Source organism: Colletotrichum costaricense, assembly GCF_030867565.1.
Source record: "Colletotrichum costaricense strain IMI 309622 chromosome Unknown Scaffold_2.1, whole genome shotgun sequence".
Taxonomy (NCBI): domain Eukaryota; kingdom Fungi; phylum Ascomycota; class Sordariomycetes; order Glomerellales; family Glomerellaceae; genus Colletotrichum; species Colletotrichum costaricense.
In genome coordinates this window covers 3,013,317-3,039,142 of record NW_026848231.1, presented here as the reverse complement: position 1 = coordinate 3,039,142, position 25,826 = coordinate 3,013,317, and the positions used below count along the sequence as shown (strand labels likewise).

At 53.2% G+C, this 25,826-nt stretch overlaps 6 protein-coding genes across 6 annotated transcripts; 4 read left to right on the top strand and 2 right to left on the bottom strand.

Moving 5' to 3' along the window:
• Nucleotides 1-8,594: 8,594 nt before the first annotated feature.
• Nucleotides 8,595-11,473, top strand: CCOS01_02641 (fungal specific transcription factor domain-containing protein; the record flags this gene model as incomplete). Its single annotated transcript, XM_060450829.1, has 6 exons — nucleotides 8,595-8,639; nucleotides 8,790-9,201; nucleotides 9,257-9,465; nucleotides 9,529-9,880; nucleotides 9,940-10,621; nucleotides 10,675-11,473. The coding sequence occupies 6 exons, from the start codon at nucleotides 8,595-8,597 to the stop codon at nucleotides 11,471-11,473; spliced, it is 2,499 nt and encodes an 832-aa protein (XP_060319479.1).
• Nucleotides 11,474-16,464: 4,991 nt separating this feature from the next.
• Nucleotides 16,465-19,218, bottom strand: CCOS01_02640 (OPT family small oligopeptide transporter; the record flags this gene model as incomplete). The annotated part of the gene is made up of 5 exons (XM_060450828.1): nucleotides 16,465-16,952; nucleotides 17,019-17,260; nucleotides 17,321-17,526; nucleotides 17,582-18,336; nucleotides 18,390-19,218. 5 exons carry the CDS (start codon nucleotides 19,216-19,218, stop codon nucleotides 16,465-16,467), a joined length of 2,520 nt encoding a protein of 839 aa, XP_060319478.1.
• A 261-nt stretch (nucleotides 19,219-19,479) lies between these two features.
• Nucleotides 19,480-19,683, top strand: CCOS01_02639 (uncharacterized protein; the record flags this gene model as incomplete). The annotated part of the gene is made up of 1 exon (XM_060450827.1): nucleotides 19,480-19,683. One exon carries the CDS (start codon nucleotides 19,480-19,482, stop codon nucleotides 19,681-19,683), a length of 204 nt encoding a protein of 67 aa, XP_060319477.1.
• Nucleotides 19,684-20,824: 1,141 nt separating this feature from the next.
• On the top strand, nucleotides 20,825-22,713 carry CCOS01_02638 (3-oxoacyl-(acyl-carrier-protein) synthase 2; the record flags this gene model as incomplete). The annotated part of the gene is made up of 4 exons (XM_060450826.1): nucleotides 20,825-20,890; nucleotides 21,114-21,665; nucleotides 21,723-22,445; nucleotides 22,552-22,713. The coding sequence occupies 4 exons, from the start codon at nucleotides 20,825-20,827 to the stop codon at nucleotides 22,711-22,713; spliced, it is 1,503 nt and encodes a 500-aa protein (XP_060319476.1).
• Nucleotides 22,714-23,535: 822 nt separating this feature from the next.
• Nucleotides 23,536-24,603, top strand: CCOS01_02637 (ubiquinol-cytochrome C chaperone; the record flags this gene model as incomplete). The annotated part of the gene is made up of 2 exons (XM_060450825.1): nucleotides 23,536-23,977; nucleotides 24,062-24,603. The coding sequence occupies 2 exons, from the start codon at nucleotides 23,536-23,538 to the stop codon at nucleotides 24,601-24,603; spliced, it is 984 nt and encodes a 327-aa protein (XP_060319475.1).
• A 362-nt stretch (nucleotides 24,604-24,965) lies between these two features.
• CCOS01_02636 (dihydrofolate reductase) lies at nucleotides 24,966-25,808 on the bottom strand (the record flags this gene model as incomplete). The annotated part of the gene is made up of 2 exons (XM_060450824.1): nucleotides 24,966-25,496; nucleotides 25,674-25,808. 2 exons carry the CDS (start codon nucleotides 25,806-25,808, stop codon nucleotides 24,966-24,968), a joined length of 666 nt encoding a protein of 221 aa, XP_060319474.1.
• Between the last annotated feature and the right edge of the window lie 18 nt (nucleotides 25,809-25,826).

Genomic DNA, 25,826 nt, shown 5'->3' with positions numbered 1-25,826 from the left:
TCATTTCTGGTTTCATGGGGCACGAAAAAAATCCCGCATGAGTTGCATTGTGTGTTTGGTTATGGTAGATGAATACTTGTCCATAAGACAAGCTGGTGGATGGCTTCTAATACATGATGAAACGCATACCTCATTGGCCATGCTTCCTTCGCTGTGCCTTGCAATGTGATGTATCTGTGGCACGTTCATTGTTATTGGTGGACAAACCTAGTCTGCTCGATCTGAAAGAGAGTGGCCTCTAATGACTGAAGCCCCATACTTAACTGTCGTATATGCCGTCTTGGGTAATGTTTTTATTGAAGACTATGGCCAGCGTTCCCGTCAAGCCAACTGATTGTAGAGAAGTGGCCGCTCAAAAGTAAAAGGGCAGACTCAGATGATACAGAACTCAGTGAAATCATTTACAGACATGGATCGCCGTGGGAGGGGGCTTCTGCATGGATTGCCTTTCAGCCGCAACTCGAGAGGAAACGATTGTGTTTACATGCAAGGAAATTGATGAGCCATTCTCGAGGAGAAGAGATATTTCAGAGTAGAGTGGATAGTGTTGCGCTCCTTACCTGGGTAAAGGCAAGGCGTAATTCGCGTACATCTGAATTCTGGCGTTGTGTTCGGTCTCTCACTTGAGAGCCGCTTGGGCGAGTGCTTTGGTAGCTATTGTGGTCTTCTGACCTTGTCTCCGAGGTAGAGTCTGTTTTCCGGATCCTGTCACTCCTTTTTTCTTTTCTTGATACTTCAGGTGTCCTCAGCTTCGCGGAATATTCTGTAGAAATACCTGAGAGATATGTTACGAGGTTTGCAGCAGTCAAGGTGTCTTCCAGCTCTTGTAGATGATGGGGGGGGGGGGGGGGCAGACTGATGACCCTGCGCTGAAAGTTCGATTACCATCTAGAACAAAGGCTGGATTCAAGCCTTCGTATTTGGGTTCATAGGATACTTGGCTTTCCTGATTTCATGCCATTCCAACGTCTTCGTGGAGATGTGTTTCGAGAATCGGGCTAGTAAGGGTGATATGGCGATTATGGGTGACTGCATTGACTCTTAGCGAACCACTTGTCAGGGTATTGAAGAACTTTATGGGTGCGATCCTTGGTTGGCAACTGGCCTGCCTAGCATCGTGCCCTCTGGTAGTCTGACTTCCAGACCTTGAAGTCAAGTCAAGACCGATTGAACGCACGCTTTCTCCAGGGACCTACCTGTCTGGCCGATATTCGGGTGCGAGTACCGGAATAGAGGGGATCGATGAGCCAAAATGAGGCCCTGTCGTGATACATATTTCTCTCGGAATAGAGCTGTCTCATCATCAGAGACAGCGTTTGCTTCCGTCGCAGCTCCGATGAAGTATGTTCCATTACAATCCACCAAGGCTGCGTTTAGCACTGCTGAAGCTCAAAGTCCCAACCCGCAAGACTTCGCATCCAGATAAGGCGTTCAAATGCCTCTTTCCTCGACGATAATCGCTGCCGGTAACAAAGAGCCTGGCCAAAACAAAACAAGACCATCTACGAATAAGTCGGACCATCTTCTATAAGCTCGTTGCAACCATCGGCTTTAGACGTCAATAACTTGGAGAGCGGGAATACTCTTCTCTACAGGAGGGCTGTTTTCTTCTCAACTCCATTTCAATCGTCACCTAGAGCGGCACTGCGTCTATTCACGTGAGATACAATGAGCTACAGAGAGTCAAATTCTTTGTTCCCATCTCATCTCGACATAAGTCCAAAGAGTCAGGTGTTGATCCATGTCTGCGGGACTTTCCTATCAAAGCGTTGCAAAGCGCGGCGGGAACCCACGACACAGTACCGCATCTAAAGCTTACCTAGGCTTCGCTATTGGGTATCTTCTGCGTTCTGTTCCGGTCGACTGTGGTAAGGATGGTGGGCATGGGAGCATTACGGCTGCGAGAGATGGGCGGCCTGTTCGAGGTGGCGGCTAGCACTGCTAGCCTATACTGGAGTTGTTTCGATCTGGGTAGCCGGGGCGGGTGCCATTCTTCCAAGACAGGATATCAACTTCATCAAGGCTTAGGACGTAGTGCTACAAGAGCTGTGGGCAACAGATATGTCCCTGAAAAACTTACCGAAGCCGGTGAGATCGGACCTAAAGTCAAACAGCCATGACTTGTGTCAGAGGAAGAAGCCCTTACTGTTTACTTCCCAGAGCGCAATTTCTCCAAGTGGGCTGTGGTTGGGATCGCCGCGGCTGAAGGATTGAGTCCTTAGATCTTTCGATAATGAATCTTCCTCGATTTGAGCTCAAAAAAATACCCACACGAAGGTGAAGGTGCGCCTGTCCGAGTATGCTAATGATGCAGCAAGAAAGCCTTTCATCTCGGAGATAGCTTCGAACCAACGAGAGAGATCTAATTACAACCCTTGGAATCCCTAGCAGCGTTTTGAACACATAAATACATGTCAGAGAGGTATTGCCGAGAAAGGACAGAAACGATAAGACACGAGAGAAGCAAGGCTTGGGTCCATTCGATGGCCGATTGAATGCCGATGAGCTACAGTCTGGACCCCGTATGATGAAGCTTTGTCGTTGAATTGTTCTCATGCATTCTCTCCGAACCTTGTCATAATGCGAGAGGTCGTTCCACACGCACTTAGAGCCATAAATATGGCACAATCCCTGCCAGAGTCTTGTAATGAAGATTAGAAGCTGTATCGTACCCAGGAGACTGTGTCCAGGGTGTCGTGGCGAAGAGTGAGATGCTGTAATCGGGCAGGGCCTGTGGGGATTCTAGTGATGAACCCGAAAAGGAACACAAGGTTGGAATGCTGCAGAGGATGTAAACCGACGGCCGGTGGCACAGATTTGTTAGTTACATCCATATGCTAGAGAAATACTTGCTGGGCAGCTATGGTGTGACTAGGACTGAGAGGGCAATTAACTACGTGAAGTTCAGTCTAGACAAGTCTTGTTGCTCATATGCCTTTATACTCTATGCGAACATATTGTCTTCAAGCGGGAAACTCGTCTCATTAAGACCTTAACAGTTTCAATGCATGTGCTATAGCTCGGAAGGGCCTGCTCTTCTCATGACCGGTTCAGTTTGGAGTCACATCTGAAAGCAGAAAGGCTTATTGGATCTCCTGGTGTCTTCCGATGTAAGTTGTAGGTCAGATACCGAACTATAATCTGTCTGCAGATTGCAAGCTAATGCCCCTTTGTGGTAATGCGGACAATCATGGGAACCATGCCGTACGCGGGTCACATTGACCACATTTTCTGTATTTCAGGCCTCATTCCCTCACGATGCAAAGAAGATGTCAAATGGAATATGACTGATGGGAACAGATGCGCTATCTTTTGCTATGCCGTGGCTAGCGATCGAAACAGTCCTGCAGCCTTCATGAGTGGGATGGTCTACCGTGGGAAGCATCTGGAGACCATTTTTCAACAGATGACAGTATATTAAATAGTAATTTGGATGTGCGATGAACTCGGAAGACCAAGGCTGGAAGAATTGGTGACAGCTACGTTCGACCTGACTGAGGAGGACCGTTGTAGGAGAATGATCCACGTCAGGACTAGACTGGCAAAGCGAACGTCGTCGAGCACACTACGCGTTGTGCAAGCTCGAGACAATATAGACATAATTGGGCGCGAGTTTTGCTCAGACCTGCCATAGAGAGGACCTGGAGAAAACAGGGCGGCCGGCTCGACATAAGAGAGCCGTCTACTTGGTTTTGAGTAGCGATATTTGCAATTTGGCCCAAATCGTCCCAGTACATCCCTTTTAGCAGGTATTCCACCATGGTCTTGTTAATGGGATCACCACATAACACATGGAATTTAAGGGCTACTACAGCGTTGCGAGTGGTAAGCAGCAAATGATAGGCTGAATCTTCTCATGCTGGAGTCTATACCGATCTAAAACATGAGAGCTCTGTAATCGAGTGGTAAGTTGAGAAAGAAAAGGCCAGGCGCGAATGGCAAAAGCTACTGCAGTCGACTGAATCTCTAGCTGTCATTGACGAAATGCGAAATGTGTACGAGTACCTAGAGATTTGAAGATCAGAGTGGGCAGTGGAGATGCTCCCAGACGGTCGGGTCTGGATAAAGCCAAGTGTCACCGGAAACGGCAATTCAATGACGATGATGGAAGGTCTGTGAGTGCGCTATCCGACCAAGACCATTTGCGGTGAAGAACTCTTGTGCAGATCCAGCTATGTCCAGGATGCGAAAATCCGCAGCTCCTGCAGCGTCATGTGCTGCGCTGTGACGGGTAAGTCTGTGTTGTGGCAACCTGCCCAGATCAATCATCGCTCGGCCTTCTGCCATCTTATAAAGATGAATGCTAATTGGATAAGGTTCAATTAGACAAGTTGAGATGAGGAGGCTGCTGCTGCAGGGGAATCAGAATGAGTAAGGCATCTGGGTGTGTAATAAGTATTTATGAGTACGGGGTTTGGATTTCAAGTACTGTACTGAATGGCGTGCGAATGAACGGTGTTGTGTTGCGATTCATGTTTGACTTTGAAGAGTGCACTATCCGATGATGCGACGATGCAGGTGTGGATTTCCGTAATGAGACCAGTAGCCACGAGTTCTGAAGGGCGCGGGGGAAATGAGAAAAGAATCAGTCCTCGGGGCCGATTGCGACTGCATCGGAGCGGGGGTTTGTACTGGATGAGCATCCATTTGTGTCAGTGCCGGGCCGGACTTGGCTCCGTCGCAGTTCCTTCCGACCCGGCTTTGGTTCCGGAAGGCAGGAAGGACGGCGCCGGTCTGATTGCAGAAGGAGCAAGGAGCATTCTGCAACAGGAAAAGACATTGGAAGGAGGCACCGAGAATGGCACACGTAGCTCTGCTCATACCTTGCCAACTGTTCCTCTTTTGGGTATCCGTGTCTACCTTAGTAACTTCCAGGTTGCAATCAACAACCTTCTTCGCTGCATCTCCCAACCAAGCAATCGAGATGCTCCGTTGTGGCATTTCCTACCCGTTACATCGTCCGTGTTATGCAATATCGTTCGCCACCATCACTCACCATCACTAACTTTGCGGTGTCAATACATGATGCGCCTTCGCACCTTCTAGTTCAATCCAAACTTCATTTATGCATATCGACTGCCGCCTCCAGGACCTATCCTCAGTCAATACCAGCGCCTCAGTAACCCCTGAGCCATAGCAATCGTAAAGTGTAACCGGAGCTAACGTTGGTATAGGCGAAAATTAGAACGACGCGGAGAATGTCATCCAGGTGCTTAGTCGATTCAGCCCCAGCGAACGATCCTCCGGGAAGCACGCACGGCACGTTAGTCGATGTGAGGGGGATGGTGCCTTACCACGCTGTCGGAACCATTCCAATCGAAGCACGTTGTCTCAATGGATTAGTCGCCTACACCGATGTGAGATGGAAATCTCCGGTCGTGTCGGCCCCAAGGTCCAGGGAAAAGGGAGAAGAATGATGGTTTCACATCTTGGACACGCTTCTGCAAGCCTCGCCCGTCTCGCGTGCTCAGTGTAGCCTGGGGGCCACCCAGCAGATTCTAGCCAAGTCTAGCCCAGCCCAAAGACGTTCGGCCGAGCCGTGGCCTCTCAAGGTCCAGCCACACCTCCGGCACTCGCCCTACGGCCAGCTCGTGTATCTTATGCATGGCAGACAGCCACCAGTCCAGGGTCGCAGTGAGGTGACAGGGCAGGCAGCAAACGCCGCCGCTAAATCGCAAAAGCATGTCTCGGGGCCTCTTGCTTTTCTCATCCAACGCTAGCGAGCGGTGGCGCCACTGGCTTTAGAGGCTTGCAAAACATTGATCCAGCTCCACGATGAATGCCATGCTTCTTCTCTGCATGAGCTCTGCAAGAAAGATCTGCGAGACGACTGCTTGGCTGCGAAGTGTCTGTGCCACGCACATGGGGGCCATCTATTCGTACGTCTGAACTCTGAACCTCATCAAACGAGCCTTGAATAGCGTCGCACACCAGCGCTTCATCACATCGTACATGCGGAGACGAGTGGGGGACGGGATCGATTTCCTGTTATTCATCTTGATATGTGCCTCTTTCACTACTCATATCATCATCATTACCATCCTTTATCAAATCCTTCTTATATCGGAAGAGGAATACACTCTGGATAAGAGACATCAACCTCGGAAATCTTGGGGTCAAGCTTGCGGTAGACTCGGCCGGCATGCTGCACCGAAGCGTTACATAGGCCGGCGGCGCCGTTCTGGTTGTCTCTAGACGCATACCGCGCACATGGGCGTATTGACCCCCATGCTGTCCCGTCAAAGCCGTTTTGGGCCTGGGCCTGGTCTTGTCTGTTCTGCTGGAACGGGACATTAGGGTCTCGCCTTCTTCAGAAGATCAGGAACAAAGGTGAGTCAATCTTGGTTCGCCCACCCCCTTGAACACGACTTTGGGTCCCTCTCAAATTCTCCCAACCCGACTTGATCCAGATGACATGACGGGGGCCCGGATTTCCCATTGCTCCCGTCTTGAAGGAACCCCCCCTTGCCCTACAATGCGGTCCTAGCTTTAAGCTGAACCCTGCGTGGCCCACTCCCCCCTCCTCCTCTCAGAGTTCCCCTGGTCTGCATCCTCGACCCTCTCTCTCAGAGTCCCCGCTTCGCATCGCATCTTGGTTGCGCGACTCGACTCGCCTCGAGCTTGTTGACCACCTTGACCTTGCCTTTGCCTCCAGCTACAGCTCGACTTTGACTGCACGACCCTGCTTCCCTGAAGGGCTCCAGTCCAAGTAGCTCGCTCACCCCAGTCCCCCGACTCCCCCGTCCCCTTCACCTGGCCTGACTTACGTTGGGCGTAACAAGCGCGCGTCCTTCGTACTTTTGCCCATTTTTTGATGAGTCTCTTGGACTGGTCGATTGTCCCATATCCGATCAAAGTCTCGCCCTTCCCTCTCTCGCCCGCCCAGTCCTCTCTCTACCCTTTCCTCATTCTCGTCCGGCCTTGCTCTACTTGTCTCTCATACGCCCACGTCCACGTCCGTCCTTCCACCCGTCGTTCCCCGCCATCGCCGATATCCGCCTGCCGTAACGGCGGTCCCCTCCATCTCTTTCCCATACCATCTCACTAGTCTTGTCCTGCCCAGCTTGGAGTCCAGTCCTCCCCAGCCCTATCCTTTCCTGCTCACCCGCAGCAAGCCAAACCGGCGCGGCATAACACAAGTTGAGATTTGCTGCTTCCCTCGTCACATCTCATTATCACGTACCTTGGGGTGTTGCTCTTTAAAGTAACAACCCCCCCCCATATCCGAAGGCTCAAGCTCCCCACTTGCGGTTATCCTCGCCTGCCCATCATCGTCCAGCGAGCTTGCTTGTCTGTCGTCGGAACATGTCAGAAAAGCTTGCTTGAAGAACCGACCCTTACTAGCTTCCCGCCCCCCGGGGGCAGAGCACGGAACCGTCTCTACGGCTGCGGCTTCCGCACCCTCATCTCCTACCCGCTGCCTTCGCCCGTCATTCCCGTCAACTCACCTTATTGCAGTGAGAGGGAAGCATGAGCATGCTTATGCTTACACTCATCCGCACCCGCTGTCTACTGCTATCCGCCTCTCTACAGTTCACCTTTCGGGACAGCTTGTACACTTACAGTTACCTGTAGGCTCTAGTGTATACCCTCGAAACAGCTCCCGCCTAGTTCCGCCCTCCCCCGCCATCCCCGCCGCTGCGACATTTTTGGTCTTGGTGCGGCCGCTGCTGCTCCGATCTCCAACTCCACATCGTCTTCTCGTCGGATAACGGGCATCATCCAGGGTCCATGGACCGTCGGCTGATGCATCAACATCCTCGACAATGACCCGACCCAAGGTCCCAGATGACAAGCGCCAACGGACTGCACAGGCCTGTGACACGTGTAAGCGACGAAAGCAAAAGGTAAGCATCCTCTTTTCCCCATCCCCCACGTTCCTGGTGCACCCAACTCTTGTTTTCTGTTCGTGGTAGAGCCCGAATTCAAGCCTGGCCGATCAGCACTATCGTCACCCTTTGTTGTCGTTTCTTCCCACCTTGTCCTACTCGCTTCCCAGTCCATCACATTTTACCCCAGCTGTCATATTATTAGTGCTCTCAGTACCGGCATACCTAGAGCCCCCTCCGTGGCGTTGCCAAAACGTCTTGACAGCTCCCCACCATTTCCTCGCGCCGGTCTCGGCTAGTTGCCAGAAGAACCAAGTATAATCCCATTCCAATTGCCATGAATGGGGATTCAGACTGCCCATCACTGAAAAAAACCTGGCTTATGTATCGGGAACCATCTCTTGTTGGGGGAATTCTCCGGCCCGATATGGCGACGTATCCTCTGACCGCGTTGATCGTGGCCTCACAATTCGACAAAAAATACACTTTAATCGTGCAAGCTCCCCTCTCTGCCTTGATTGTCAATGCTACATTGCCAACTAAGTCCGGTCCATCCAAGTGGGTGGTGGGCATCCATGCAGATACACCATTCTCCATCTGTTTTCCGAGCTGTTTCTTGCAGCACATTTCGCACTCGTTGCTCAATTTGCTGGACCCTTAAACGGGGCATCTCTTCCAGCACCCGGGGTGCCCCTCGTCAGAGCATGTCTTTGTGGGCAACCCGACGATCTGGTCACAGACTTCCCAGGATCATTGGTTCATCCCATGAAGTGCCCCAGTACCGATCGACAACGGGTTACCGCCTTGCCGGTCTCGTGTACACCGCATCCCGGTCTATCTGAATGACCTCAAGCTCGGCAAGTGCTAGCTATTTGCAATTTTCCGAGACCTTGTCCGGTTCACCTCCCGCATCACGTTAGTCGCCAAGTCACTTTCCAGTCGCTGACCGATACTTGACAGTGCAACGGTGCTCGCCCTTGCGGCACTTGTACCAAGAGGAGTCTTCAGTGTACATACACGACTAGCAATGGCTCCGAGCAGACCGCCCCGGACCAATTAGCTTCTCCTTCCAAGCGTCGCAATATTGAAGAACTACCGACGGTGAAGCCAACAGCCCCAGATGGCTCACTCACATCTGAGAGCCCCGCGGCGGCCACGACCCCATGGGACTCGAGACCGAACCAACCAGTCAACGATGCGAAACCAGCCGCCGGATCTGATATAAAGCCATCTATCGAACAGGACCATGAAATGCTGGGAGTAGACCGCGAGTTCGACATTCGCTCCAGGCACAGCACCGCTTCAGGACCTGATGAAGAGACATCGCTCATGCAATCTACCAGAATGTTGCAGGACCCTACAGGCAGACTCCGTATGTATCCTATGCCAGGGCGTTGTATTTATCTTGTTACTAATCATACGATCAGTCTACGTTGGCGACTCGGCCTCGTTGGCTTACCTACAGCTCATACGAATGATTGTTGAGGCGAGCGTTGGGCCCAGCGACTTTACCCTGGACCCTAGCCGCCATAAGATCATGGAGGCGACCAGTGCTATCCCGGATAGCATTCGGCCTCCACATATCCTGCCCGACAGGGATACAGCCAACGCTCTGCTGGACTCCTTCTTTACGAACGTATGCGATTCCCCTGAGTACTCGGTACGACGCTCATGAGGTTTAGTTGCTGACTTGCTATAGACTCACGGCCTGATCGAGGTCTTTAACAGAGCAGCATTTGAAGAGTCCGTGGAAGCCTGCTACACAGATCCATTGGCAGCGCAATCTTCTTTCCTCTGCCTATTGCATTTGACCCTTGCTATCGGCACCGTCTTGGGGACACCACTTCCCGGTAGCAAAGAAGACGTGATTTTCAAAAAGCTCCGAGCAAGTCGATATGACCGCGCCGAGCTATTCTTCAGGAGTGCCAAAGCTCTTGGCGACCCCATTTCCGGATTTGAAGATGCAGACTTTTGGTCTGTGCAGGCACTGTCATTGATGGCTGTCTATATGCTAGCGATATCCAAACGTAACGCAGCGTACGCCTACTTTGGTGAGGCCATAATCAGCTATCCCGTGCGGAACATCATAGCTAATGCTTTCATCTTTTAGGAATGGCGGTCCGTTCTGGCTTTGCTCTTGGCTTACACAGGGTCCACGAGAACCACTTTATTTTCAATGGCGAGGAGATTCGGCTCCGCCGTAACCTCTGGAGAAGTCTATTCGTTCTCGATCGGTTTCTCGCGGCATCACTAGGCCGACCGGTCGCCATTGACGAAGAAGAGTGCTCTGTAGATGCGCTTTTGGTGTTTGAAAAAAACTCCCAAGGGGAATTGATCCGTGTTACGGATCCCGATGATGGGCTCGACGCCGCCGTGCGATCTTGTCGGATCGTTGGGCAGATTCTCAAGAAGATCTACGCCCGCCGGCGAATTTCGGTCCGCCTTGCTCAAGAGATCTGGGAGCAGTGCAACACCTGGTACACTACTCTGAGCCCCGAATTGGCGGGTGGGCGGGTGGCCGCCGATCCCAGCAACCCCGCTCAGGGCATCGCGGCTCTGCATGTCAACCTCTTATACTGCCACTCTATTCTCTTACTGACTCGTCCATTTTTTCTCTGCCTTTTGAGTAAAGTTCACGGCGAGCGAAGCGGTCTTGCTCTCCCGGTCCCCCGCTGGATCAATCGCATGTCAAAGTATTGCGAGGCATGCTTACACGCTTCTAACCAGACAATCATCTACGTGCAAAAGGCGTTTGAGAGCAACTACCTTCCTCAACGAAACCCCTTTGTTCTGTATGTAAATGCAAAATGGACTACAAACTGCATTATGCTAACATCTCATCCAGCTACTTTCTCTTCGCTGCCTCACTCGTTATACTGAGTAACGAATTTGCATCTATATACCCCAACCCGACTTACGCGGCCTCGATATCTAATACCATTGCTATTATGCGGTATTGTGCTACCAGCGACCCGCAGGCTAGTCGACTCCTCTTCATCCTCACATCTTTCCGCAACGTCGTCTACGAATTACAACAGAAGAAGACCGAGCAGCCAGCCATGCCCGCGCCCCCAATGCTTTCCCCGACATCCCTCAACGACCCCATAGGCACCATCTTCAAGTCTTCACGTAAGAATTCGCTGGCTGCCACAGTATCGGGCATGACAGGAAACAAAGCCAAGCCAATGGCGCCACCGCCGCTGTCAATGAAGACGGACCATAGCTTTCCTACGTCTACAGGCCCGTCAGCCGTCGCCTCGCCGGCCGGTAGTACCCCCAGCATGTCACAGGGTGACCAAAGTGCGCGGATGGGTGGTGACTCGGACACAGGTGATGGAGAGCTCGAGTTCGATCAGCTTTGGGGCTGGTCAGCTGTGCCCAACGCAATATCTAGAGGGCCTCATGCGTTGGGGGCAGCGGTGCCAGCTGGCGCCGGAGTGCCTCCCGTCGCGGTAGCCGCGGTTGCAGCTCCGACCGTGAACGCACCTGTGTTCTCTGCGCAAGGCCCCGGCCAGCAGCAGTTTCAAGGCTTTGCGAACTACGTTGTGCCTGGCGGTCCTAACGGTGCTGGGGTGCCAGCGGCCGGGCCTCCGGGGTACACGGCCCCTAGTGTACCAATGTACGTTCCGGCAGAATACTCCTAGTATGGGTAGTTCTGGAAGCATTTGGGGCACCTGGTCTGCAGTGGATATGACAGCCAGCAGCATATTTGTCGAGCCAAGCCTGAGGGCACAGAAAAGTGATTTTGGAGGCAGCAAAGATACCCAGAGGATGACGAGGAAGGCAATCATTTCTATTCAACAAAACCTAGATTAGGGGGAAACGAAGAGGTGTTTCAACGTCATGAGTTGACTTCTGATTCGTTTCGGAGGAGCCATTGTGACGAATACTGTATTTTACTGCTACGAGGGCCGGACTACCGGTCGCGATGATAGAAGTTGGAGACTCGGGGGAAAAGGGATGAATAATGCCAAGCAACAAAGTCAAGTGGGAAAACACTAAAGGAAAAGCTCTACGCCGGGCTAGAGAATACCAAGAAGTTTCATGTTATTTGCTTTCATTTCGGCAACCGACGAGAAGTAAGGCTGCGTGTCTGACTAGATACTAGATTACCTTTGTAGCTACGGAGGATATTGCAATGCTCTTATTTGTCACTTCTGTCAATTTTATAAGGTTTTTTTTCTCTTTTTGCTCAACTGCGAGACAGGCTCATAGTCGACTTGATGCTGCCCATGATCTCGTTGCAAAAGGAAGGGGGGGGTTTTATCTTCAAGGTATATTTTTCTGTAGTCGGCGGATTACTGGCCCCCAAGAAGCGGCTTGCTATAGTCGTTGTCGTTGTCGTCGTCATTGTTCCCCTCCTCCTCCTCCTCGCCATCAAGGGGTCAAGGACAGAGGAGAGATAAGGTGGGACCGGGTCGAAGAGGAGTAGGAGGAGGAAGAGGAGGCGGTCGTCGGCGTTTTGAACTAGAGGTTCCATTAAGGTAATCTCGTCGACGAGAGGCTTGGGGGCGGGGAGTATCGAGGGAGGAGTTGGGTTTCGGTTCGGCTCGGTTCGATGTCGTTGAGGAAGTGAGGAAAGCACCTGCTGCAAGTTGGTTCTCCTAGTTGAGTCAGAAAGTCTTCACTGGTGGCCACTCCGTTAAAACGAGAGCGTAATGTGTAAGGACGTGCGTCTTGGGTCTAGGATGAAGCTCGTCTAATGATTGAGATGCAGAGATCGGTCCCTTCGTCAGAGATTCACAGACCCAATATGCTCAGTTTCTGGAGGCAGACGTCAAGAGATCACTGTTCGACGGGCACAGAGCAGAAACAAGAAGACGAACGATATGATAGGCTGGATGCGGCTACTCTCTTCTCGTTTTCGGGAACCATATCTAGTGGCTAGATTTACTATGGGAAACCCAGCTCAGTACCTTGGTCCTTAGCTGGTGGTGCTTTCGACCGGCCGGCCGTCAAAACTCCGAGCCGGCCGGCCCGGACTCCCTGCCCCCCCTTTTCGCACCAGCGGCTTGACGGCGCCCGAGTATCCTCCACCTGTGCTATCTGCGAATACTGTGGACTTGAGCCGCAATGTTGGGGGCCGGCTCAGGAACAAAGTTTCCGGCATCAATGAAGAGCGTGGCCGCCACAGCGCTCTGGCGGAGTCTAGACTCCCCGTTGGGACTTGATGCGTGGCGTGAATGGCGGTCCCTCGGGGGCCACGAAGAGCGCTACCGCATATCTAGCGCCAGGAGCATTAGCCCTGTAGCGTTGATTCAACTACTCAGCTGCTCGACACACCATCAAGTCACACTAATGTAGTTGGAGATGAGGCTGACAGCTGAGTTCCGTCCATGGTGTCATTTCCCCTACGGACACCTGCTGTTGTTCACGATTCTGAGTCCGTACGACGACGTTGACATTACCAGGGACTTCGATAATCAATTGGGGGCATGTGGACACCGGGAGATCCGCCCCTTGATTGCGCGGGATCACGATAGATCACCGCCACGTGTCTCAGACTCCGGCCCTCTCCTCCTCAGCTTCTCCCAAGTTTCCTTCGACCTGTTCTGCTTCTTTCCACGCTCCTTCTTCACGGTGAGACACTTGGGAAGACAACTAGCAAGACATGACAGGGGAGGGAAGGTTAGGGGGCGTCTTCTTCTCGAAGTCTCGCGGGAGTCCGCGACGGTTTTAGCGGCAACTTCGATTGGAATGTCATTCCAGATACGGGGGTATGGTATTGGTAGGGCAAATTAGCTTCCCACCTCTATCCAGTGACTAATTAGCGTGAGCCGCGCGCGACTGACAGCTTTCTTCGGAGGAGGCCGTTTCTAGGCGGCGTTGGAACTGGGGAGGGCGGTGTGAGACTGGTGGTGGTGGTGGTGGTGGTGTTGGTCCAACGGCGAACCCGTGAGGTAACAGCCAATCCGTAGTCGCTGATCAGTGATGCCAAATTGGAGAAAGTCTCGGCCCTATATTTCTTCGTACGATCTATGCATACCGGCGTGGAGACTCGGGCAGAAAGAGAAAAAAAACCGGGAAAGAAGGAATAAGCAAGCTCAGGATTCGGTGGCATTCCAGGCATGGTTCTAGAAAAGAGAGGGAGAAACTGGAGGGGTTGAATCTGTCATGCAAGGGGGCATGTTAGCACCGATCCTGATCCTGATCCCATCCTTCATCTATACTCTATGACATAGCGACATGCGTGACACGGTTCGAGCACATGACAAAAGTGCAAACAATGCTGCAGCAAATCTAGCTCTGTATGCGGATGTCAAAATAAAGTGGGAAAGAGTGGCTGGACTGAAGTTGCATCGCATTTGGCCGCATCAATGTGGCCGTTGTTGCCTGCCCCCGGGAACACTCGGTCAAAGGGGCATATGCAGTCATCTATGCAGTGTATGCATCGAACGACTTAATACTGCTTACATCATGAGCTTCAAGTGAGGCCGCCGGGGGTTACGGCACGGGACCCAGCCAAACTGCCGTTGGTTGCTGTACCCGGTTCCGCAGACTTTGACAGGGCCTGCCGTGGCGTTCACCAACTCGCTCCATTTCGACAATGGGCAAACTCGGCGAAATAAAGGATGCAACATTGGCATCAACGGCAGCCAACAAGAATTCAAAAAGGTTGGGGACCTGCGGCTCTTGGATCCCCGAAGAAGCTACTGTTGCCGAAAGCCCACATCAAGAAGCTTGAACTTTGAAAAGCCCATGGAAATCTCATCCTCCTCCCCCACTCCGGCCGGCATCTCTCAAGCCTGCAGGCGATTCGTAATGACAATTCGAAAAGACGATGTCAGCTGTAGCGGGATCCACCCATTCGGCCGGTATTTCGTATTGCGGCATTGGATTTTGGGAGGGGACTGGTAATCCCATTCATTTTCTTGGCAATATATCAGACTTTTGAAATCTCCAAGACGTATCCGTACTCGACCGGGCGTGGCTAACCGCGGACTCTCCGCAAGCAGAAAAAAGCTTTTCCCTGGTTCCGGCTGAAGCACGGATATTTGTGTGCTGTTTGGAAGAAGTTCTGCCCTTGTTGAGGAGCCTCATTGATTAACACGGCACAAAGTCCAAACTGACAGCTCGTTTACGACAGCGAATCCCGTTTCCTTGTATGCCGCTTTGCTAATCAATGCTCGCACTCTTTTAGATGAAATCCGTTCCAGACTTAAACATGATCTGCTTACAGGAAACAACGCTCAAAAGTCGAAACAGAGAGCGAGCTCCACTTCAAAGCGACTCCATCCTCACTGGCACTTTTCGCCCCCGACAAAAAAAGCAACCCACCGGTGCCACTTTCGAGAGTCAATGGAACGGCAAACAAAAAATTGGTCTCCCCCCCCCCCACTCACACTACGACGTCCAGGTCGGGTCCCTGCGAGGCGCGTGTTGCCCGCGCTCCGCCCCGCCGAACCGCGGCCGACCCCGTAAGGGATCCACCCAACGGCCCCGGCGGCTCAAGACCCCCGAATCGTTAGCGCCAATAAATAACCCGCCGCGCGCGCGTTGGAACATTTCGTACCCGGGTCCCACCCATCAAAAGTCGTCTTGTTTTCTTTCCCTTCTCCGTTTCTATTGCCCAGGTTGTCCATCCATGATCCCTATGCCAAGGTGGAGGAGGAGGAGGAGGAGGAGCGTGCGGTAAACACATTATCAGCCCACTACCGCTGCGACGTCGTTGGTTTCGGGTCCCCGAGATCCTAGATGTGAGATCTGCGTGTTTCTCTCCCACTCTCGGGCTCGGAATGCCGAGCTTGCATTAGGGCCCGAGACTCGAGTGAAATAAATCATGAAGTAACTTGTCCATAGCGCGGACTAGTCATGTGATGATGGTCCATGGTGCCGTCGAGTTGAACGATAGCCTGTCCCTTCGTGTGCTTCTGGGCTGTCTTGTGGCGTCGAGGCGTAGCCCGGCTGAAGTCGTTGACCGATGTGCGTACAGAGGCGCAGGCGTAAGGATGTCGAGGTGTCACTGGCGTATCGCGATGCTCCGAACTTGATGAAAATCTAGCCAATTTTTGGCGAGATAGGCTTGCCGACGTTAATGTCAAACAGACAGCTTCACCTTCGTGAAGACGCCAAACGACCGTGTTGAGCCGTGTACTCACTAGGTGAAAGACGTTTACCCATCTCTGAAATCGAAAGTGTCCTTGGGTGACGTCTATCTCAGGAAGACGACGCCATTGGTGATTCCGAACGCGTGCTCTTACGAAGTGCTCTTTTCACAACCTACATCACCCTCTTTGTGTCGTGACACAAGAGGAAACATATGTACGTACATACGCTTGGACTTGTCGTCTCTATTGCAACATGCACGAATCTTTGGCCCCTCCATTGCGTAAAGCGGAAAGTAGAAATTAGACCCAACTCGCGTGAAATAGAGAGTATACACAATAATAATCCATCCTTAATATTCGTGGTAACCAGCCCTTCTACCCATTTAATCATCCGTATCCAATGTCCACTGGGTCTTTCCGAGTAAACCCCTTTACAAAATGGGGGGGGGGGGGGATAGGCAGGAGCAACATGGAACATAGGACATGTCCCCATGTCTCTCTCCTAGTGTTCCCTGTGTTTTATGGCTCTTTAGTGATACAAGTCCCTATTTTAAACCTATTTTGACGCCGAAAGCTATTGTCGATACTCACCAGCTTGTCGGACCAAACTTTGTTCCAGGCGCGGGCGTCGCCTGGATAGCCGTGCCCTGCGCGTCCATCGTTGCAGTCACGATATCGTTACCCCACCATTTAGGCGGCTCAATCTTGTTAAGCGTGAAAGCCAAGAAGATGACGAGCGTGGCGAGCGCCAGGCCGAGGTCGAGACCCGACGAGGTGAGGTAGTTGAGGCGCGACCACCAGCCAAAATGCTTCTTGCGAATGTGGTGCTGGAAGACGTAGCCGACGATGCCCCAGGAGAGGTAGTTGAGGGGCGTCGCGGGAGGGATGGCGCCGGCACCGCCAAAGATGAGGGGCGCCATGAGGTACTTGACGGGAGACTTGGGCCACTTGAGAGCGGCGAAGTAGAAGATTACGGGGAGGATGGCGCCGAGGCCGAAGAAGATGAAGAGGCCGGAGTAGACTTGGCCCGGGGAGAACATGCGGGCGGGACCGATGAGACCCCAAATTACGGATGCTGTGGACGGGGGCTGTTAGTTTTGTGATACGGGAGGGAGTGGGTTGAGGGGTAGGGACGACGTACCGGCAAAGAAGACGCGGCCGCCCGGGCAAGAGAACTTGTTCTCCTGGTGCGGCGTGCAGACATCGGGGATGTTCTTCAACGCGGCGTTGAGCACGGCGATCTGGATGAAGCAGGAGAAGGTGGTTGCGACGACTTGGCACATGAACATGGTTCTTGGCGGGATCTTCATGTAGTGGCCAAACTTCAAGTCAGAGACGAAGCTGAGGGACTGGGACATGGTGATGTAGCCAAAAGTCTTGAAGCTGTGTAACTTGTCAGCACAAAACGAGTCGATGATTCGATTAGAACACAGTGTAACTCACATCATGAGTGCGAGAGGTCGCCCAGGTTGGATGTAGCCGTAGATGAACTCCGTCAACACATTCAGACCAATCTGGTTGTTCGTGACAGCCTGAATAATGCCAATGGGCAGCGAGAAGCCGAACGAAATGGCCACCGCCAAAAGGAAGGCCCACCAGGTCAGGTTGGTCGGGTAGTACAGAACAGTCACGAAACCTAGACCAAGCATCTGCACGCGTGTTAGTGCATCATGACGGACCACAAAATCCAGCAAAGTTACTTACGATCACGAAGAGGCCCATGTACCACCAAGTCGGCGCCTCCTTGTACTTCCTCATGAGCTTCATGTGGATATCGGGCTGCTCCTTGTTGCTGTTCCTGTACTGGGCCCAAATCTGCTTTCCGTTGTGCAGATAGGTGTAGACGATCAAAGAAGCGATGGCAGCGAATGACAGACCGTACGACATGGCGAACGTGGTGCTGATGAACAGCGGTGAATAGTTCTTGTACGCCTCCTCGTTCAGTGTAAGCTGAGGGGTAAGGATGCGAGACGTGTTGTACGGGTTACCCGTGTTGTCGTACGTGCCCGAGTCGCTCATGGGCAGGAACTGAGCGTACCACACACCGCTGTAGTGGAAGACGGAGCAGCCGATGATGAAGAAGGTAACAACACCGATGAGGGTGTTGGCAATGGCGTGCCATGGGGGAATGAGCGGGGAGCCAACGAATCCGGAAATCTGAGTCCAGTCGAGAGTCAACGGCAGAAGTGACAGACCACTCGTTCCACCAAATAGCTGGTTGATGATAACATTGTTCGGGGCAATCCAGGTGGCGAATGCCATGATACTAAGGAATTGCGCGAGGAAGCCGGGGATCCAATAGTAGCAGAATGAGCCAAGAACAATGATACCGAACCACTTGTATCGAGGCATGCTGCCACCAATGAAAGTGGGATCGGGTCTGTCATTCGTCTCGTACATGGCATTCATCAAAGTGACGGAGACCAAGTTTCCGGGCCAGATCATAGCAGCCGGATAGACTGATAGTAAGGTTAGCGAGCCTAAATCTTGAAGTTTCTTTACGAGTACGCACCGAGGAACTTTCGCATGATGCCGGCAATTCCGTAACCCAAGGACTGAGTGGAAATGGTGAGAAGCAGTTGAAAGACGATGCCAAAGTCTTGCTTGTAAAACACCAGCTGGGCCAGGATAATGTCGGTAGCGTATGCAACGGAAAAGGAGACACCAGCCATCACGACAATGATGGAGTGCTCCTTGATGTTGAACGGTCCCGGGTTCAAGCTCCACTTGATGCCAAAGGTCTTGAACTGCTTCGTAGGCATCACCTTGGCCCAACCCTGACCGATAGGCCATGCAATAATCTGCGCAATTAGAGGACCAAGACCGATGGAAGGCTGTCGTAGTGAGAACAAGGTGTTCATTGAGGCACCAACAGTGACCAACATGAGACCGATAGTCCAGGCTCGGATGGTGTTGCAGGGCATATCTTCGTCGTAGTTGCGAACGGCTGCGCGTACTTCGGGATACGGTGAGTCCTCCTCCTCCTCCCTCTTCATAGCCAACTCATCGTCGACCTCTTCGATTGGCGTCGATGCCGCGTTACGAATTCTCGTCTCGTACTCTTCGGGCAGATTCGGATCTAAGAGAAGTTCATGTTCGGACCCTTGCTCATCTTCATCATCATAGCCGTGATAGACACTTGACTCACCCCATTGCGAGAGCCTCTCTTTCAAGTCCTCGACCGGGTCACGGTCTGAGAATCTTGAGGTGGTAGAGTCGGCGGGATTGATCTCGCGCCCACTGACCTCCACATCCGCTTTGGTATCGAGCCCGCGATCGTTGTCCGCCATCATGGGTCCTGAAGCCGTACCAGACGACTTGCCATTAGATGGTTGGGGCATGTTGAAAGTATTCCCAGGAGTGTGGGAGCACAATCATCGACGACAGGGTCAAAACGTCCAAAAGCAGGAGGAGGCAGTGGGTTTCTATATAGGGGGGAGAGTCTAAAGTGTCTAGGCGGATGGCGTTAGGAGAGAGAGAGTGTGTGTGAGAGAGGCGGGAGACGGGAACCCGCAGAGGTACGAGCTACGAGCGCCGATCCCAGACCAACATGAAGCAAAGGCTAAAAATGAGCCTCTGGTTGTACTCGATAAGCCTCTGGTATGTACAGAGTCTCTTTCGAGGCCTACAGTGAGTGTGGCGTGATTGGACCTGGGACTCGAATGAATCAACCTCGCAGGTGCTTAGTAGTGCCTGGTACGCAGGAGGGCCGACCCCGTGCTCTCAGGAAACAGGGTGATGCTCGGCAGGAAAGGACGGGCGATCCGCAGACTGGGATCAGACTAAAGGATGGCGAGGGTGAGTGAGGGCGATGACTGGAGCGAATAATGGTGGAGGGGTGTGATGCTGTGGGATGATCGGACGGCCAGAGAAGTCGAGGGAAAGACGAGGGCAAAGGCATGAATGGGGGCTAATCTCAAGGAAAGCGAGTTTCCCGACTGGTGACACTGCTCGGACAAGAAGATTGGGATCGAAGTGGTTGCAGAGTTCTCATAGGACGAGTGGTCATTGATGATAAGAAGGGAAACAAATGCGACGCTGAAACCAAGCTGCGGCACAACTCAGCACAGATGCAGTGTGGTGTGGCGACTCGAGGCCCGGATACAGAGCCGCAAGTTTGCGGGGATGGACTTGATGAAGGCGGACGTTGAGTTTTGCAGATGCCGAAATGCGATGGGAGACCCTGCAAGGCGGGATGGCCAAGCTTCCGAGTGTGCCCTCTGTTCGTGTGTGTTCCTGTGTTCCTGGCGGGCTCGTTTGTTTCTCTTGGCTGCTCAACCTGGCGATGATAACGATTTGGAATGCCGGGAAGACGTCGATGTCTGAAACGTGGCTCAATGGAACGGTTGGTGAGATGAGATGTCGTCTTCCAGGGATTGGCGATCTTTGAATGGCTGGACTAGTTCACCTCCTGGAGTGAGGTTGAGCAGGATGATCCGATGGTGCGGTAGAGGATGTCACCTCCCAGTCTCATGAGGCTGCAATAAAGAAGCAAGTTAAGAAAAGCTTCTTTTACATGGAAGCAGCGTCGGCTTGTGGGAGACTACTGTACGTCAAGAGAAAGATGGGAAAGAAAGAGTGAGTGAGAGTGAGAGCACATGCGCCAGTCGCAACGTGTGTCGTTGCGCAGCGTTGCGTTGCGTTTCCGACGCAGAGGCCAAGGTCCCCGATTCCAGCCAATCATCTGACACCTAAGAGGCTGAATCCAGAATTCCAGACCCAAAACCCCCATTGAGGCGACGTTAGTGTCCCCCGCTTCCCGCTGCACTTGTCCCCCGCCGCCATTCAGGCCCAGGGCATTTCACCCAAAAGGGGGTCAATGGAACTCAAGATAAGGTACCATACCTTACGCTACTGAGATCCCGACACTGTGGCCTCAGCACCAAAAAGCCCCCTTTTTAGCTGTACATTGTTCGCTTTGACAGCCTCTGACAGCACAGTGTTTGCATGCAGCCCCTGCAGCGACAGGTCGACAATCTGCACTTTTCGACACCTCACCTTAGCGAGTGCCGAGTACGTACTCTCCCATCAAGAACGCGCTAAACTGCATCTGTGCGGCGCAGCAGAAGCGACCCGACCGCGGTTTTTCCTACATCTCTACTAACCTATCCGTAACATTGTTCCGACTTCACCTGTCCTACAGACCGCACAACCGTCCTTCACCATCGCTGCCGGCTTAGCCATTGACACGGAGGACCCTACCGTACCAAATCACCATCATCCCTACCTGCGATAGACACATCGCCCCAGCGCAGCCTCTCCCCTTTTCATCCCCGCCCTTTCCACTTTGTCGTTTGCTACCTTATTCCCCCCATTTACATGTCGGTGCGTCTGTAGTTCAAAACGACACACAGATATTGACCCTGGCTATGGCACAAGAGTCATGCGACGAGTTGTCGTGACAGGGCTCGGCGCCATTTCGCCCTTCGGTGTTGGCGTGCGTACCACGTGGAAACGTTTGTTGGCTGGAGAATCTGCCATCACCAGTGTGGCTGACTTTGAGCCGCGAAGCCGCTGGAAAGACCTGACGAGCACAGTTGCTGGCGTAGTCCCCAGTCATGGCTCAGGTCCCGATCAGTGGCGGCCGGGTGACTGGCTGGACGCCACGGAACAACGTCGTATGTCCAAGTTTGCCCAGTACGCCGTAGCATGTGCCGACATGGCAATGAAAGATGCCGGGTGGAATCCGCAGAGCCAAGAGGACAAGGAGGCCACGGGCGTGTGTCTTGGCAGCGGTATAGGAAATCTCGAGGAGATTTACGAGACGAGCTTGGCCTTCAACCAACAAGTGAGATCTCGCTGCAGTGATCGACAAGCGAAGCCAAGCTAAAGTCTGTTCTGGTAGGGCTACAAGAAGGTTTCACCACTCTTCGTTCCCAAGATTCTCATCAACTTGGCCGCCGGCCATATCTCAATGAAGTACGGATTGCAAGGCCCCAACCATTCCGTCACAACCGCCTGTACAACGGGTGCTCATTCCATTGGAGATGCGATGCGATTCATTGCTTTTGGTGATGCCGACGTCATGGTTGCCGGCGGAACGGAATCCTGCATCCATCCCCTGACCTTTGCTGGTTTCGGGAGGGCAAGGTCCCTCTCCACAGCTTACAACCACCACCCCCACGCCAGCTGTCGTCCCTTCGACCGCGACCGAAATGGTTTCGTCGTTTCGGAGGGGTCGGCAGTCCTTGTCCTGGAGGAACTCGAGCACGCCAAGGCCCGCGGAGCCAACATCTACGCGGAGGTGAGGGGCTACGGGTGCAGCGGCGACGCGCATCACATGACGGCCCCGCGGGAAGACGGACACGGAGCATTCCGCGCCATGAAGCTTGCTCTGAAGAACGCGGAAGTTCGACCGGCCGAGGTGAGCTACATCAACGCGCATGCAACAGGGACACAGGTTGGCGATGCGGCAGAAGCTTCCGCGATACGAAGCATCATGACAGGCGAGGAGGGTTACGCGGACGAGTCGCAGGTGACTGTGAGCAGCACCAAAGGTGCCGTTGGCCATCTGCTAGGGGCGGCTGGCGCCATCGAGGCCCTGTTCGCCGTGCTATCGGTTGCAGAGGTGAGTCGCGGCTATTTGGTTTCTGAAACCAGAACCTTATCTTCCCCAGACTTTTTTGGTCTTTTTCTGCCCAACTGAATGTTTTCCTCTGACTCTTAACCAAAAGGATATCGTGCCGCCTACGCTGAACCTCGAGAATCCAAATGTCGGGGGATCCATGAATATGGTACCCCTCGAGGCACAAGCGAAACAGGTCAACGTTGCTATTTCCAACAGCTTTGGCTTTGGCGGGACGAATGCCTCGCTGGTCTTTTCCAAAGTGCGTTAAATGAGGACAGCCGTGCCGATAGAATCAGAACAACCATGCGATGACGGCTGCGCCCGCGGAATGTCTAAATTGGCTCTGGCTTAGACTCAGACTTTGGGCACACCATAAGAGAGGCTTTATGGAAAGCTTCGCATTGTAAGACTCGATGTATGATTGGTTACGAGAATTGTAGGAGATAGAATTGCCGACATACGTACGCGGCCACTACGAGCTTAATCTCTGCTTTAACATCAGATATGAGCGTTCCCAAGGCTCTAAATGACTTTAGGTGCAAAGTAACGAGCCTTGAATAAGGCTCATTGTGAGAAAGTGCGCTTTATGGGCCGTCCATGAAGTTCGACGACACCTTGGGGGGAAGAAAAGTAGCCGATTTCTGTTTCTAAACTACAGCATGCAAAACGCCAAGATCGAAGTCAAGGTAATTGAGCGTCGTTGCATTGTCAATCCAAAGAAGCTGAATGGTGTTTGCCTACAGTGTCTAGTCTTCGAGAGAAGCACGGTACGCAGGCGTGGTGGACATGGCCCGAAGTTCCGCCGGCCTGGCATGTGCTAGCTCGAAATTTCCAATTCGATGTGTTCATGAACTTTTTTTTGGATGACGTCCAGACTTTTTGTAAGCTCCGCGTTTCTGGGCCCAAGCTGCTGGTCAACGTCCAATACCCCGATTCTTCGGCTCACGAGACCTTGATTGACCGCATTCACTTTCGAATGAATCGACGACCCCCTTTACACCTATCACACACGCAACATTCCTAGATAAGACACGGAACCCGGTCCTTTCTCTGATATCCCTGATATCCCGAATCAGCAATAACCTTCAAGATGGCCTGCCAAAGCTGCCGATACCAGGCAAGACTCCTAGCCCGGAGCCTACGCGCCACCGCCGACCTGGCGTCCGCATCGCCGTCCCAGCAGACATCCATCGCCGCGACGGCGCGCCGAGCGGCGGTACTGACGACATCCAAGACCGGCGGCCCAGCCGCGACTACCACCATGGGAAGGAGGCACTTCAGCCAGACGGCGACGCGGCGGGAGGCGGCGCCGTCGTCCGGCGGACTCAAGCAGGCCATTGCGTCGGGCATGATGGCCGCCGCGCCAAAGACCATGGCCGCGACCCTGACCACCTCCCGCCTCGAGGCGCTATACAAGATCTGTTCGTCGCCGGCGCTGTACAAGATCTCGGAGCAGGAGCGCGCCAAGGATATGGTGCGCATGACGGCCGAGGGGGAGGAGGTTGGAGACCCCATTGGGCCGTGGTTGCAATGTGCGTTTTAACTATTTCCTCTCTGCCTCCCATCCCTCCATGTTTGAGTTGTAATCGCAGTGATACTGACACATCCATTAACAGTCCTCGACCTCCAACCGGGTTTCAGCTCCTGGTCACAAGCCACGATGCTGCACATGTACCTCGTCCTCGCCCGCCTGCGCTGCCTCGACCGCGACAGCTCCCGCAACCTGCAGCACCAGTTCATCGACCAGTTCTTCTTCGACTGCGAGCGCATGATGCACCTCAACCACGGCATGACCTCGTCCGCCCTCCGCCAGCGCTACCTCAAGGAAATCTTTGTCCAGTGGCGCGGCCTCATCGCCGCTTACGACGAGGGCGTCGTCAAGGACGATAAAGTCCTCGGCGCCGCCGTGTGGCGGAACCTGTTCAAGAGCCGCGAGGATGCCGACCTGCGACAGGTCGCTGCCGTGGTCGGGTGGATGCGCGCTACGCTGCAGGACCTCGAGGCGGCGCCCGTGGAGGACATTCTGGTGGCGCCGGCTAAAGTGTTCAAGAGGGATGTGAGGGAGATGTTTGCTCTTGTTGATGCTGTTGGGCCGCAGGTCAAGGGGGATGTTGCGAAGCTTGGGGGTGGCCAGGAGCAGGCGGCGGTAAAGGCGTAAGAGAAGGATTCGGAGAGAGAGAGAGAGGGTGGAGGGTAGTCGTATGGCAGCGGATCAGACATTCTGAACGATTCGTGGGTCGCCGTAGTGTATCGATTTTTGGGGAAGATGATGAGAATCATGTACAGCATTTGACGGACGTCGCAGACTGTAGAGCCTGGCATGGGGAAGGGAGATGCTGCAGGCCTTGTAATTTTGTACAATCACCAACGCATATTAAAGGTTCCCAGACAGAATGGAGGATCACGAATAAGAGTCCATCCAACTCAGCATTTCTTGTAATGTAGTCATCTTATCGCTCCTTCCTGTACTATGAGATGAGCAAAAGGGAAAAGAATATTCATGACCCAAAAATTACGAGATCAAATCTTCTCCCACATCTGGAACTCATACCTTGTCCCATTCTCCTCAATCTCACCCCCCTCAACCTCCTCCCCAACCCACTCGTCAAGCCCCTTCTTCTCAACCTGAGCCCATTCGCTCCCCTCGCCCTCGCCACCAAGTTTCAGCGGGAAAAACGCATCACACTCAAACTCCCCCATAACCCTCGTCAGCAGAACCCTCTTGGCCTCGGGCACCTCGAGCGCCGCGCCGTAGATCTGCGCGCCGCCAATGACAAACACCTTGCCCAGCTTGCCGGCCGCGGCTCCGCTGGCATCGGAGCGGAGGAACGCGAGGGCCTGGTCCAGCGAGGAGACCTTTACTGCGTCCTTTTCGAAATCCGTGACCGCCGCCGTGTCCGTACCTGCAGCCGAAGAAGAAGTGTCCAACGAAGCAGGGTGAGAGCGGCTGATGACGATGTTGAGGCGGCCTTTGAGAGGTCTGAAGCGGGGCGGGATGCTGTCCCACGTCTTGCGGCCCATGATTACGGCGTTGAGGGCGTCTGAGGGTGCCTAGAGCCCGATTGTCTTGTCAGCCATAGAACGGCACTTGTGCGCTGTGATGAGGTTCTCATGCGATATCATGTCGCAGTAGCCGCCAGTGAGACTAGGCTTCAAGAAAATGTTCAAGACTCCCATCTCATATGAAGCGAGTTCAGCAGGAGAAGGAAGATATGGCCTTCTACGTACCTGTGGAGAAAGCCTCTTCGTCACGCGCGCAAAGTAAGCCATCTCCTTCTTCAGTCCCGTCCACGGCAGGCCGCCCTTGGCGCCGATGCCCATGTTGCGCGTCGCCGCGACGATGAGCGTGAGTTCGTGGCTCATGATGGTTTTCTGGTGGAT